Source organism: Sinocyclocheilus grahami, unplaced genomic scaffold (genome assembly GCF_001515645.1).
Source record: "Sinocyclocheilus grahami isolate Dianchi unplaced genomic scaffold, SAMN03320097.WGS_v1.1 scaffold692.1, whole genome shotgun sequence".
Classification (NCBI taxonomy): domain Eukaryota; kingdom Metazoa; phylum Chordata; class Actinopteri; order Cypriniformes; family Cyprinidae; genus Sinocyclocheilus; species Sinocyclocheilus grahami.
Window position 1 is genome coordinate 518,011 of NW_015505871.1, and position 15,111 is coordinate 533,121.

At 36.9% G+C, this 15,111-nt stretch overlaps 1 protein-coding gene across 1 annotated transcript in view; it reads right to left on the reverse strand.

The window, feature by feature from the left end:
* Positions 1-13,473: 13,473 nt before the first annotated feature.
* The window catches only part of LOC107559568 (GDNF family receptor alpha-4-like), an 8,929-nt gene continuing 7,291 nt past the window's right edge, over positions 13,474-15,111 (reverse strand). The window contains exon 4 of the mRNA XM_016243452.1: positions 13,474-13,509. Within this exon, the coding sequence (XP_016098938.1) occupies positions 13,474-13,509 (36 nt within the window). The remainder of the gene's footprint in view (positions 13,510-15,111) is intronic.

The following is a 15,111-nucleotide window of genomic DNA, read 5'->3' on the forward strand; positions in this document are numbered from 1 at the left end:
GAGCAGAGGAAATGTAGTGTTGAAGTATTTAATATCTAAGAACAAAAATATTGTGCTAACAAAATTGCTGCTGGCTAATATACCTACCACATCAATACAAAAGTTTTTTCCATATTTATAAAGTTTAAAGCACAGTTGCTGTCCTCACGTAACACAGTGATGAACAGATTATTTTAAGGCTTTAACCAGTGCACTGTCATGACCAGTGTTGTTTTGGTGCATGAAATGCTTTGATTTCTGTGCTGATGAATTTCATATCAAAACAGAAAATTGGGTTGTTCCCTTTTTAAAAAAGAAAACTGAAAAGAAGGAAACCTCTCTGAACTGCAACAGATCGCTCTAAATTGTAATGTAGATGACATATGCATTTTCTGTAAAGCTGCTTTGAAACAATGTGTACTGTGAAAAGTGCTATACAAATACATTTGATTTGAATTTAATTGAATTGCTTGCACCATCCTTTCGCAATAAAATGGTGGTTCTGTCAAGACCACTATCGTCAAAGATGATTGACAATTAGCATACAGTTTGGACTGGCGGTATGGTTCTGTTCTGGGCAAGAACTCCCTGCGCCTTCATGCAGCCTAGCATGGATGAGAGCAGGGAGAGCAGCAATAACCCCCCAGGGTAAACAGAACCGAACTAACATAAATGTATTGCAGATATTGTTAAAGTTCAATCATTTTATGTACACATTTTAGAATTAGTCTGATTCAAGGAGAATCAGAAGGCTGAATCCCGACTGACAGAGGAGGAGCTGGGGATGGAGGAGGGTAATTAGCTATTAAGCAATGCGAAAACTGCTGATAATACTGAGGGACCTTATATATGAATGCTTAGATAGGTGTCGTATTCTCATAGGTAGATGGGGATCAGCTGAAGGTCAGCTGATGCGAGCTTGACTAACGTGCCCTGCCAGAACTAACACTACGCTTGATTTTTGAAAGAAAATAAAGTGCAAAGTTAGTTCATCCAAAGATGTAACTTGATTTGATAGAGGCCAATGCTAGTCGGAGGCTAACTATTTATAAAATGGAGAAGTTATTCATCCATTAATGAACAAAAAATTCTACATGGCTGTGTAGGAAAGATAACATTATACAGTGGGTAGGGCTGGGTATTGTTCAAACATTTTTAAATATCGCTACTGATACTGATACCTTGACTTCGATACTGGTTCCTGAACGATACTTTTTCCCAATAACAATTTTATGAAATCCATTTAAATAAGATTACCTAAAAAAAAAATAAAACTTTATTTTTTTTATTTCACGAGTTCACACTAACATATAATGAACAGAGTAAAGGTTATGAGTATTTGGCGTGCTGTCCGGGAAGAGGGGTCCGAGCTCGGTAATTACTCCCCCTGTCCGGGAAGAGGGGTCCGAGCTCGGGTCTAAGCCCGGACCCAAAGCATCCCCCCCCCCCCCCCCTCCCCTAATAAAACATCACTTATTTTTTTCAGCTTGCTGACATTTTTACAGACTCAAAGACTGATCTCCTGAGCCACTGCATGAAGAAACAAAAAAAAGCACAAAGGAACAAAATGTAAGCAACACAATAAATCAGTGCAAATAGTTTTAATAAAGTTCAAATAGTTTTCGGTTTCCACATCTTTTAGGCTACATTTAGACTAGTGCGCTTACAATCAACTATGGGTGGCAAGGCACTGTCAAAAGTTCTCCGGGATAAAGTTGTGGACAGGCACAAGTCAGGAGGTGGATACAAAAACATTTCAAAGGCTTTATCAATGCCTAGAAGCACAGTGAAGTCTATTATTAAGAAGTGGAAGGTATTTGGTACAACACAGACCCTCCCTGGATCGGGACGTCGCTCCAAACTGGATGAAAGAGCCAGAGGAAACTGATCAGAGAGGCGACCGAGAGCTACAGCAACTCTGAAGCAGCTGCAGGAGTTTATAACAAAGAGTGGTCATTTGTGTGCATTGTGCACAAATTCTCCACAAATGTGGCTTGAATTGAAAAAAGCCACTCCTCGAGTAAGGACACATGCAGAAAGACTGAGCTTTGCCAAAACACACCTTGAAGATTCTGAGGCAGATGAGACAAAAATTTAATTATTTGGCCTCAACACCAAACGATATGTCTGACGGAAATGTTTCTCTGCAGCAGGGACTGGAGCACTTGTCAGGATAGAAGGAAAAATGGATGGGGCAAAATATCATCAAATTCTTGAGGAAAATCTGCTGCTCTCTGCCAGAAAGTTGTCAATGGGAAGAAGGTTTGCCTTCCAACATGACAAAAACCCAAAGCACACCGCAACACTGAGCACACAGTGGTTGAAGGAGAAAAGGGTGAATGTTCTTGCATGGCCTCATCAGAGCCAAGACTTAAACCCCACTGAAAATCTGTGCAATGACTTGAAGACTGCAGTCCACAAACGCTCACCATCAGATTGAACTGAACTTGTTCTGCAAAGAAAAGTGGACAAATATTGCAAAGTCTAGATGTGCAAAGTTATTAGAGACAGAGACAAATCCCAACAGACTAAAGTTTGTAAATAGAAAGCAAAAGCCACTCTCCAATTACTCACCAATACACACATTCGCATATGAACATACTCGCAATACAAATACATAATTAATGAACCTTGCACATATACACAAACCCATTTCTCTATGAATACAACAGACAATCTCCAACCTACCTCGACTGGACATTGCACAGGCATATTCGCCATGTTTACATTGCACTAAAAACTTTAGCCCCTGACTGAAAACTGTTAGGAGCACAAGCAGAAAATGTAGGGGCACACCTTAAATCAGTCTGCAATACAGTTCTTCACATATTTTCCCCATTTTAACTGTATTACTGACAAATTCTTTGATAATAAATAGACTTAACTAATAGAAATTACAATGTGTAGTATTCTTTTAATTTCAGAGGGATATGACACAGGGCTCCAGACTAACATTTGTTAGCAGTGGCACCAGTCAGGTTGTGGGGTATTAAAAATAAAGATAATTTAATCAGAAAATGACTATTGTTTTGCATTAATAAGTGCAGTACTAATAATATTACACGAACTGAACTTGTTCTGCAAAGAAAAGTGGACAAATATTGCAAAGTCTAGATGTGCAAAGTTATTAGAGACAGAGACAAATCCCAACAGACTAAAGTTTGTAAATAGAAAGCAAAAGCCACTCTCCAATTACTCACCAATACACACATTCGCATATGAACATACTCGCAATACAAATACATAATTAATGAACCTTGCACATATACACAAACCCATTTCTCTATGAATACAACAGACAATCTCCAACCTACCTCGACTGGACATTGCACAGGCATATTCGCCATGTTTACATTGCACTAAAAACTTTAAATGTACAGTATGTATATACTGTACACTTACACCTTATAAATACTGTGTATACTATATGCTTGTTTACATTACATAGCACCTATATATACTTTATATACACTTTATATATAATGTATATACTGTATACTTACACCTTATAAATACTGTGTATACTATATGCTTATGTTTACATTACATAGCACCTATATATACTTTATATATAATGTATATATTGTATACTGTATGCTTACATGTTTACATACACAGTGTACATGCACACACTGCACATTCACACTTATATATGCTCACACTGCACTAATACTTTTGTAATTGTGTAACTTTTGTAATGAGTACTTGTGGTTTTTGTCCTCGTATTTATTTCCAGGCTGCTAGAGGATTCTCAGAGTAAGAATTCCATTGTATAGTGTAACACTGTTTCCTGTACATATGACAATAAAACTCTTGAATCTTGAAAAGGTGCTTCAACAAAATACTGACACAAGGGGGTGATCTTTTTCCAACTCAGTGATTCTGTTTTTTTATTTTTTTTCTGTCAAGTTGGTGTTATATTTTTCACTTGGATGTTATTAGTTGTACTGAGTAAATACAGCTGGATAAAACAAGGCTCCAAAGCAACAAAATGTGATTATTTTAAACGGGGCTAGGGTTCTTTTCCATACACACTGTATCTGCCTAAAATATTGGCTTTCTCAACATTTAGGAGTACATATATACATATAATATAGTATATAATATTTAGACCTCATGGGGTCTTGTGACATGTAAAGATCAAGAAGACCAAGGCCCTGTTTGCCCCTGGCATCAACATACATCTTTAATGATAGGATCACAAGTGGGAAGGTGAGATAGACTGTAGTTAGTAATGCAATCTAGGTTACTATTTTTAGGTAATGTATTCTGACTACTTTATGATTACTTTTAGATTACATTTTTTTAATCAAACATGTTTCAAACGTACCATTAAAGTTCAATCTTGACATAAAAAAGGAAAAAGAAAATATTCATTTTTTTTCTATCAACATCATAAAATGTATTAAACATTACATTACACCAGGGTTTCCCAAACTAGGCCTAATGTAGGAACTGCAGTCGGTTTGTGAGTTGATAAAAAGCTAATTATTAATGAAATCATAAAAATGTTCAATAAAACTAATTTAAACAATTGAACACTAAAAATATAAATACTTTATTTTTTTACCTGCATGTCAATGTGTCCATTAAACAGCATCGGTGAACTGTAAATATGAGAATGTGTTGTTAAATTATTTGAAATATTAACTTTCTCAGAGATATTTTAAGTAAATATTACATGCCAAATTTGGGAATCTCTGCATTACATGTACAAACTTTAATAAACATGAAAGAAAAATTAGGAAGAATGAATAAATTATTAATAATTTACTGCCATTGTGTGAATGATATGTAATCATGTAATCCATAAAAAGTAAGTGTAATATTATATGAGCATTTTAAAAATGTAATACTCTAATTACAAGTACGTAATTTTTAGAATCTGATTATGTAATCCAGATTACATGTAATCCGATACTACCCAGCACCACACATTGATAATACCGAAAAAAGTTGTAACCTTTAAAATATACTTTTAATTTTTTTCATCTGACTACAAACAAGCAGATTGTTTCAAAGCAGCTTCACAGTAATAAACAGGGGAAAAAACAGTTTGGAAACACACTCAATTTGACTATAAAGCAGCTCTACATAAGACAAAAGAGTCATTATTTAGCTCAGTGTTGATTCAGTTCAGTTCAATAACAGTGCTGATGTTGCAAAGTTCATTAATTATGAAATCAATTTGATTCAGTTCAAGTTTGGTTCTTAGGTTTTGTTATCAAGCTCAAGTCTTGTGCATGCATACTCCCAGACATAGTATATAAGTCAGGGCTCCAGACTAACTAATTTTACAAGGAGCACTGTAGCCCCTGGCTGAAAACTGTTAGGAGCACAAGCAGAAAATGTAGGGGCACACCTTAAATCAGCCTGCAATGCAGTTCTTCACATATTTTCCCCATTTTAACTGTATTACTGACAAATTCTTTGATAATAAATAGACTTAACTAATAGAAATTACAATGTGTAGTATTCTTTTAATTTCAGAGGGATATGACACAGGGCTCCAGACTAACATTTGTTAGCAGTGGCACCAGTCAGGTTGTGGGGTATTAAAAATAAAGATAGTTTAATCAGAAAATGACTATTGTTTTGCATTAATAAGTGCAGTACTAATAATATTACACGTTTATGTCTTTGGGTAATACACGTTTGACAGTAAAGCACTGAGTTGGGAAGCATGCAAAATGTACTTTTATTAACAACAGTAATGTGCAAAATCTAATTTTTAAATAGAAAATTAATATATTCTACTCTTATTAAATATACCATTATTTTTCTATAGTATTATACGGAACTGACCGAGAATTTATGTGATTATAAAAGGAGCACTCAGTTGCAAATTGAAGAAAATTTTGTTTTGTGACTTTTCTTACTTCATACACACAAAAAATGCAACATTCTGACAAAATGTGATTTCTAAATGATTCGATATTTTATAACAGTGATTTTATAATTTCAAAATATAACACAAAAAGTGGAAATGAATGACTTATAAGCCAGTAAGTGCTCCTTTGCTGCCATCTACTGGTTATAATGGTAATTTCATGTATTCTTTCATTTTAAATTAGTGTTTTAACTTTAAATGAGTATATTTTGTTATCCCACTAAAAATAACATTTATTTTAGAGCTTTAAAGTTCTGGAAACAGTTGTGTGGAATACTTGAAAATCAACGGTCCTCCCTGCACAGCTCAAACAAGTAGGGCGGTTTCTTTGCGCATTTGTTTCATTTTCCGTTTGATGTTTCTCATATGCAACAGAAATGGCAGCACTTATGAGTTGGGCAACGTGGTGGTCGCACCAGTACGAGTGCTCACAAAATTTAGTCGCACCAGTAGAAAAAATGGTCGCAAAATCTGGAGCCCTGACATAAGGGCTTTTACAAATTTTTCAATCTGATAACTCTCAGACGTTTTATAACTGACAAGATGCAGCGATTGATTGGCAGATGAGTGAGTTGCATATTGCTTGGATGCATCAGGACTGATGAACTGATTACCGTGATTAAAAACCCTTGATGTTTGCCCCGTACTGTCCACTTATGATCAGATTACACAAAACAGATGTTAATACCAGGTCTAAATGGGGCCACTGAACGTTCTGCACTATTTTTTTTGTCTTCCTTTCAGTGAGTTTAAAGGGATAGCTCACTCAAAAATTAACCCTCAAGTTGTTCCAAACCTGTATGAATTTCTTTCTTCTGGTGAACACCATTTGAAGAATACCATTGACTTCCATAATATGGAAAACATACTATGGAAGTCAATGGCTATCAGCAACTTTAGTTACCAAAATTCTTCAACATATCTGCTTTTGTGTTTGGAACAATGCGAGGGTGAATAACTGATGACAAAATTTTCATTTTTGAGTGAACTGTCCCTTTAAGATACATGGAGCATAAGGTACATAACACTAATGCTGGTTGTTAGTTGTCCTGTTTTCTCCTCCAGATTTGGAACAGGGTTAAATGGGGTCACCATGTGTTTCTTTTCCAGTGGATTGGCAGAGGGATGGCTGGGACAGAAGTGCCTGAGGTCTCAGGTGGAAGGGCTTCTGGGCAGCAGGACATGGCTCCCCAGAGGAATAGAGGACAAGAGACATGGGCCGGGACGATCCAGCTCATCTCCTTTACTCTTTAGAGTTCAGCAGACTGGAAGCTTGTACAAACATCGCCAATCACAGGCATGAGATTGCACACAAACACACACACACAAAGAACAAATGTGCTTTTGCTGATGCATGAGATGCTTTAGAAATTATGCTCCAGGGGACGAATTTTTTGGAAAAATTAGATCTTGGACAGCACTTTCCAATATTCACAAAAAAGCAATGGACACAGTATATCAAGCTGGGCAGGGTATCATGAATTTTCTTGTATTCGTATAGCCTTTTATCAATGTAATTCTTCATATTTTAGCTAAGAGGAAAGTTCATTGCTGATGATTGATTTATTGAAATAGAGTTAGCTCTGGTCCTCGAATGGGACTTTTCACTGTTTGTATTACTCTGTTTGTCAGTGCTTTCCAGACAAATTTTCAATTACTCTTTTTGCAGTTTACATCATTGCACCAGTAGGTGGGACAAGTGACTGTATAAGTTATTGAATCATTCATTCGGTCAGTTTGTTCAAAAAACACACTGCTTTGTTCAGAAACACCACTATTGTGTGTAACTCTAAGATTGTTTATTCTGCCGTGACTTCCATTAGTAGGGATGAAATGACGATAAAGATTGATCAAATTCCCCACGGTTAGTATTACCGTTTCATATTTTAATCATCAATAAAACCGTATTCGATTACCAAGATTTGAACAACTCAGGAAAAATAAATACTGTCCAGCATAAAGCAGAGATTTAAGTAACAGTCTCACGTGCGCACAGCTGGGAGGTTTTAAAAGAGTGCAAAGGGAATTATACAAATAAATATATGAATTAATTAATTATATGAATGTACCTCTGAAGGTTCTGACTGTCTTCAGAAAAGATTCGATGGCATTTTGTTTTCATCTTCGCTTCATGTAATACCTAATAAATAAGTGTTTTTATCGCAATGCTTTGTCCACGGAGGTTACGGGAAACAGCTCTAATTCTGCTGCTCCATCAGTGCCACCTGCTGTCAGAGAGTGGATTTACATTTACATTCAGTCTGTGTGCAGTTTTTGTCTGGCCAAAAAAAACGGACCAAGTTTGCATGCCCTGCTGTAAATTTTGACCAGTTGATGAAAAACAAGCACATTTAAACAATTCGGATAAGATCTCTAGAATTATTTATGGAGCAGATAAAATACATATAATCATTTATTAATCAATTATCATTTCGACTTAACTCTTTTCTTTATTTAAAGGCTGAAATGTGAGGTTTACCATTTTATGAAACTTTTTCAAAGCTTTATTTGAACATTTCGTATGTTATTAGATAAACTGTTGTCAGTCATAATGTCATTTCAAATCCAGACATCATTAATGTTATTGTTCTAGTGTTTATGCAAACAAAAAGTAATTTTATGTTCCTGTTGCTCAGTGGTAGAGCATTGCGTTAGCAGCGCAAAAGGTCGTGGGTTAGATTCCCAGGGAACACACATACTGGTAAAAAATGTATAGCCTGAATGCACTGTAAGTCACTTTGGATAAAGCGTGATAACCGTGATAATTGTGGTCACTATAATCGTGATAAGAAAGTGCTCAAAAAGATCATAAGTAAACCAATATTCTTCAAAAAGCTCTCAGCCATGTCATCATCTCATATATGAGACACCCGCGATTCTCAACTACTAATGCACTCGCATTCACGTAAAGTAGCCTTGTTAACAAGTTTGGGTGAGTAAGGGTAAAACGCACAAGATCTAGTACCTTCAATGCCCTGTAGATGGCAATATCACTTCTTCTGTAGCAGAAAAAGTGCTGCAGAAAAAGTTAGGTGCATGTAAAGCCTAACAAAAAGTTAAGTAATTTCATTCCTCATCACAAATGTATTGGAGTAAAGAGTACATATACTTACTCAAAAATGTAGTCAAGTAGAGCGGAAAAGTTGCTAATATCTTTGATACCAGAGTTGTCAAAAGCACCAATGTCGGTACTGAAATTTAAGAAATGTGACGATGCCAGCATTTTCCGCTAGCATTTTGAGTGCTGTTGTGTAGATTCTCAAACATCTCTGATTGGCCATTGTGTTCTCGTACTCAACAGATATGTCTGTGATTGTCTAGAAAGATCATCGCTTCACGCTCGGCACTTTTTACAACACTATTTGATACTCAGTAAAACTACAAAGTAGCCAAAAAGATACTTAAGTATACAGTAACTAGTTACATATACTCATACTTTACACCACTGTAAGCAATACTTTTGTTTTAGTACATTCTCTCAAAAAAAAGGTCCAAAAGCTGTCACTATGGCAGTACCTCCTACATTTTTGTCCTTATTTACCCCAGTAGGGTGCATATTAGTACCTAAATGGTGCATGTTTGTACCTTTTGAAAAGATACCACCCAAGTGACAGCTTTTGTCCCTTTTTTATTAATCTTTCTTATTTAAGAAAAATACCACTGTACTGTATATTGTTAGTTCATGTTTGCTCAGCTCCATAAATAATAACAGATACAACTTTTGGTCTTTTTAATATATTAGTAAATGTTGAAGCAAACATTAAGATTAATAAATGAGTTAGAAGTATTTTTATGTAATTCACTAATGTTGTTGTAAAGTGTTACTGGCTAACGGTTACATAAAATCAATATCACAGTCCCTATCATGGTGGTCTGAGTGACTGCTGCCGAATCATGTTTGATCAACAGCACTCTTGCTCGTGCTATAGTTATACATTCAGCAGCACTTCGCATCTTGGGGCTTTGGACTGAATTAACCTGAAATAACATACACAAAGTAAAGTCTGATGCACTCATATGTTTGTAGATTTTCACAGATGTCTCTAATCATCTTGAATGGCTTGTGTTCACTCCGCTATTTTTCATTTGACAGGCACAAGATGCAGTTAAGGATTTTTATTTATTTAATTATTTAAAGTGGAATATTTTTTTCAAAACACAATATTTTAGGCAACTAGGGGGTCCCAGTGTCCTCTACATGTATCTCTCCTGTAATTCAAGCACAGCATTTGTTTCTAATCCATTTCAAGGGTGTATCTCTATTCGCACGTCCACAGATTATTTACACTGCTGGGATGGTGAAATATAAAAGTGTGTAAACGGGCGGTTTCATTATATGAGGTCATAACCAGAATGTGCTCAGAACCCTACTTAAAAGATCCATCAATATTAATGTAGGGTGTAATTGTCTTTTTCTAGCTAGCAGTGTTTGAAAGCAGCACACTTTTCTTTGTATTTGCAATTTGGGTTTTAATCAGCAACTCCAAGGAAGCACATAAACACCAGGTGATTTCAACAACGATTTGAAGAATCAAACGTGGGCACTTATATTAGGCTACGCAGTTACGCTTTTGAGCTAGAACTGTTTGTTTTACCCTTAAGACAAAACCCCGCAGGAAAATTAAGTTGACATGCAGCATGACTTTGCTTTCAGCTTTGTCTCAATGTTTACAGCAATGAGATAAAAATCATTTGACATCTGAAAGGAAATGTCCTGTAGATGTATTGCAGATGAGCAAACACTATAAAAAATACGTCTTGCAGATGTCAAATAGATGTCTCTGTAATGTACATAGGCTGTCAGGGAGGATTCTCTAAAGAACTTAGTCAGGTTAGACACCATACTTTTTTTAATGTGGATGAAATGGCACGCACTGTATTGCAATTTTCACTACTCACAACTTTAAAAACTGTTTATTTTTTATGTTTTATGGAAGACGTTTTGTTAGCTAAACAATACTTATGTTGTTAAACAACAGTACAATCCATTGAACCCAGAGAATCCCTCACAGCCTCATTTTCATTCCTGTCAAAAAATTAAATATGCCGCTACCCTGACTGAGGTCTATTGGTTGATGTCTTGCTCTAGAGTCAGTCATACGCAAATTTACACACAAACAAGCCATTTTTGGAGGTTGGTTAAATAAATGCTCTTTTTGTACTGAGAAGGATGTTTCAAGCTACAAAACTTGTAAAAGTTATGCCATTTAAACTTGCAGTTTTAATGGTATAGAGATGTCAAAACATCAAGGAAAAATTGATTTTTTTTTGATGTCATGACCCTTTTAAGACGTTTTTCACACTTGGTTTCAACCTTTCATGGTGGAAAAATGGGGACTTTTGTCCCGGGCCTCGTGAAGGAGGAGGCCCACTGAGGTTCATATATTCCACTCACAGGACAAAATGAAAAGGGGCTCACCCATAAAATGTATGTCCCTAGTCGCTACTATCCAATTTTGCCAGACTCAACTACATTTTCTAGCATACCCGGGAAATCAGCGGGGATCTGATCAGGGCTCCTGAAGTCGATCACTCCTCCATGTGTTGACACACTACAGCCTTGTATGTCTATACCATCATGAAATTCTAAATACCGTGAAATGGTTACAGACCATAATTTAGGCAGGAGATGACAGAAGGTCAGACACCTGAACGTCTCGGTAGCCATTCATCCGGAAACCCTGAGTATTTTTGACATCCTCACTGTGAGATGAATGAAACAGGTGAAGCCACGCTGCATAAGCACCCACATTACACTCTGTGAAGTAAAAGATGGATTTAAACGGTAAAGGCTACTGGGATTTACACGTTTTTTAAAGGGGTCATATGATGCAATTTAAATTTTTCCTTTCTCTTTGGAGTGTTACAAGCTCTTGGTGCATAAAGAAGATCTGTAAAGTTGCAAAGACTAAAGTCTCAAATCCAAAGAGATATTCTTTATAAAAGTTAAGAGTCAGTCACGCCTACCTAAAACGGCTCGTTCTAACACGCCCCCACACGTCTACATCACTATGTGGGAAGATTTGCATAACGCAGCACAAATGTTCACGCAAAGAAAGAAGGTGTAACTTTTATTCTCGCTGTAGTATTGTTGCTGCCGCCATGTCGTGAAGACGCTGTGTGCTTCGTTGTAAAAACTAAACTTCTTTGTTTGGTCTTCCGAAAGAGGACGATATGGCTTCGTCATGCCTGGAGCTGATCCGTGCTGGTCGCTGAGGAAATACATCAACTTCGCGCTGCGGATCGCCGGATCGGCTTTCACCGTGGACGAAGCGGAGTCCAGCCCGGGGTCGTCACATGTGGTTGCCGCAGGCATCCCAATATGGTAAGGGACGTAACATTTCCGTCACACGCTTGAGGTATTCGGCCAATCACAACGCACTGGATAGCTGGCCAATCAGAGCACACCTTGCTTTTCAGACCGATGAGCTTTGTAAAAATCGACACGTTTCAGAAAGGCGGGGCATAGAGGACAAACAATAATGTACAGTATGTGGAAAATTAAACCGCATAAACACATTTCATTGCACCAAATACACAAAATAATGTTCTTTTTTGCAGCATCATATGACCCCTTTAAGCAAATAAATGTCAGCGGTACAACCTGTCACCTTCTGTCATCACTGAGCCTATTTCTATTTAAAGCAGAGCGGAAAGGGAACAAATTGCAGCATGTATGTTTAAATATGCAGAGCTGAATTTCACACACACCTATGGAAAATCATATAAGCGCATTTAAAAAGCTGTGAAATTACATTAGGCTCTGTGCTGTATTTCACAGAAGCCACACACACCCGTAATGTCAGAGTTTATTCGGAATAAATATAATAGGGTCCCAGATTTCTCTCTGGATCGCTGTCTGGATTACATCATTTCAGCACATATTCAGATAGATGCATCCAACCATTAGCTGTGATGGAGATGTCGGTGGCGTATTGAGATGGATCGCTGTGTGATGATGTGGATCTACACTCGGGTGGATCAATGAACAGTCTGGGATTGAAAATGGACGGATGAGGGCTGGAAAGGTGCTCGGCTGTATTATAGCACTCTGCCCTTTCGGGATGGGGCCTCTGGCTCTTTTTTTTAAATGAACTCCTTTTAACACGCCTCGGCAAATAGATTTAATTGATTTTCCCCCAGCACCGTGATTATATGGGCTTAGTGTAAATATTTTGCAACCAGTCCAAAATGTGATGTGCTTGTTGCAGCGGGTTTGCAAATGTCAGCTAAAGCAAATGAACACAGCCAACCTGTATGTGCATCACATAAAACATTTAAAACAATTTGAGTTACTATGTGCACTTTTTAGACTGTGATGTGTACTTGTTTTACTTGTTTGCTTTTTGTTCGGCTACAAATACGAACGAACAAGTGAATGAATGAACGAATGAAGACTCATTTGTAATGAACTGGAACATGAGCTAGGGAAAAGGGAAATTAAAAGGAAAGGGAAAAAACTAATTTTTTGCTTGAATATGGGCCTTTTTATTTAAGAAATCCATATATAACTCATTGGTACATACTGAAAATAAAAGTGGTGATACCACACAAACCTTGTGGTGCCCCTGTATTTAAGATCAATTCATTTGAAAATACACCATTCATGAAAACTCTCCGTGGTCGATCTGTGAGAAAATCTTTGATCCAATATATCAGAGCAGAGTTAGCATTCATACTGTGTATTCATACAAGTTTATATCTCACAGTTCTGACTTCTTTTCTCAAAATTTTGAGATATAAACTCAAGACTATTTTCTTACAACTGCTAATTTAGAGCTCACAATTTTGACTTTTTTGTCAGTGTTACGGGTTTAAATATCGCAATTCTGATTTTTTTTTCTTACAATTGCAAGTTTATTACATAAGAACAAAAACATCAAAGTAGGCACACCACAGCTCCAAAGATAGAGAAGTATTTAATTATGTTCTCACCACAGGTGACGTTTCGAGCTTAAGTGCTCTTCATCAGACTTTATTACATATCACACAATTCTGAGAAAAAAAGTCAGAACTGTGAGATAAAAAGTCACATTACACAACACCTGCATAATGTGAATGGCCGAAGTACATAAATTATAAAATTCAATAAAAAAAAAAAAACAGAAAACTAACCAGAATGTTTTAAGAATATCAATATAGTATAATATAGTATATCAATATAAAAAAAAATATATAGTCTTCAGTTAGTAAAGTATAAAGTTTTAAAAAGTAATGCATTATTATGTTGTATTACTCTAAAAAAATGAAACTAATCACGTTACTTACTTTTTATAACAAGTAATGCATTACATTACTTTTGTGTTATTTTATGTCACCTGGGCTGGACTTGCTTATTTGTTTTTTAAAGGGGTCATATGATGCGATTTCAATTTTTCCTTTCTCTTTGAAGTGTTACAAGCTCTTGGTGCATAAAGAAGATCTGTAAAGTTGCAAAGACTAAACTCGCAAATCCAAAGAAATATTCTTTATAAAAGTTAAGAGTCAACCACGCCTACCTAAAACGGCTCGTTCTAACACGCCCCCACATGTCTACGTCACTATGTGGGAAGATTTGCATAACGCTGCCCAAATGTTCACACAAAGAAAGAAGGCGTAACTTTTATTCTCGCTGTAGTATTGTTGCTGCTGCCATGTCGTGAAGGCGCTGTGTGTTTCGTTGTGAAAGCGAAACTACTTTGTTTGGTCTTCCAAAAGAGGATGATATCTGCTTCGTCATGCCTGGAGCTGATCCGTGCTGGTCGCTGAGGGAATACATCAACTTAGCGCTGTGGATCGCCGGATCAGCTTTCACCGTGGACGAAGCGGAGTCCAGCCTGGGGTCGTCACATGTGGTTGCCGCAAGCCTCCTTCGTCGAATCCGCCGGCCGCGCCGTTTCTCACTCTAGCCCGCCGTGTGTGACGCGGTGTGTTTCGTTGTGAAAGCTAAACTACTTTGTTTGGCCTTCCAACAGAGGACACGACTAGAAATCAGTGGTTAAAGTGCACAGATGTGTGCAGCTCATTTTATGGAGGACTGTTTCCTGATCCTGGTAGAGTAGACTACAATGCAGGCTGTTCTGACTCACAGACGTTTTCATATTTAAAACATTTGCCACTGATGATTCAAACACGAGTTTTGAGCAGTGTAGAGTAGCGCTTGTTGTTTGTCATTTCTCCGATCACAAATGCAGACAGGGTTTTATGTTTACGCGGCGCGATGCAACGCAATGCATAAAAAGACAGTATAAGTCATTATAATC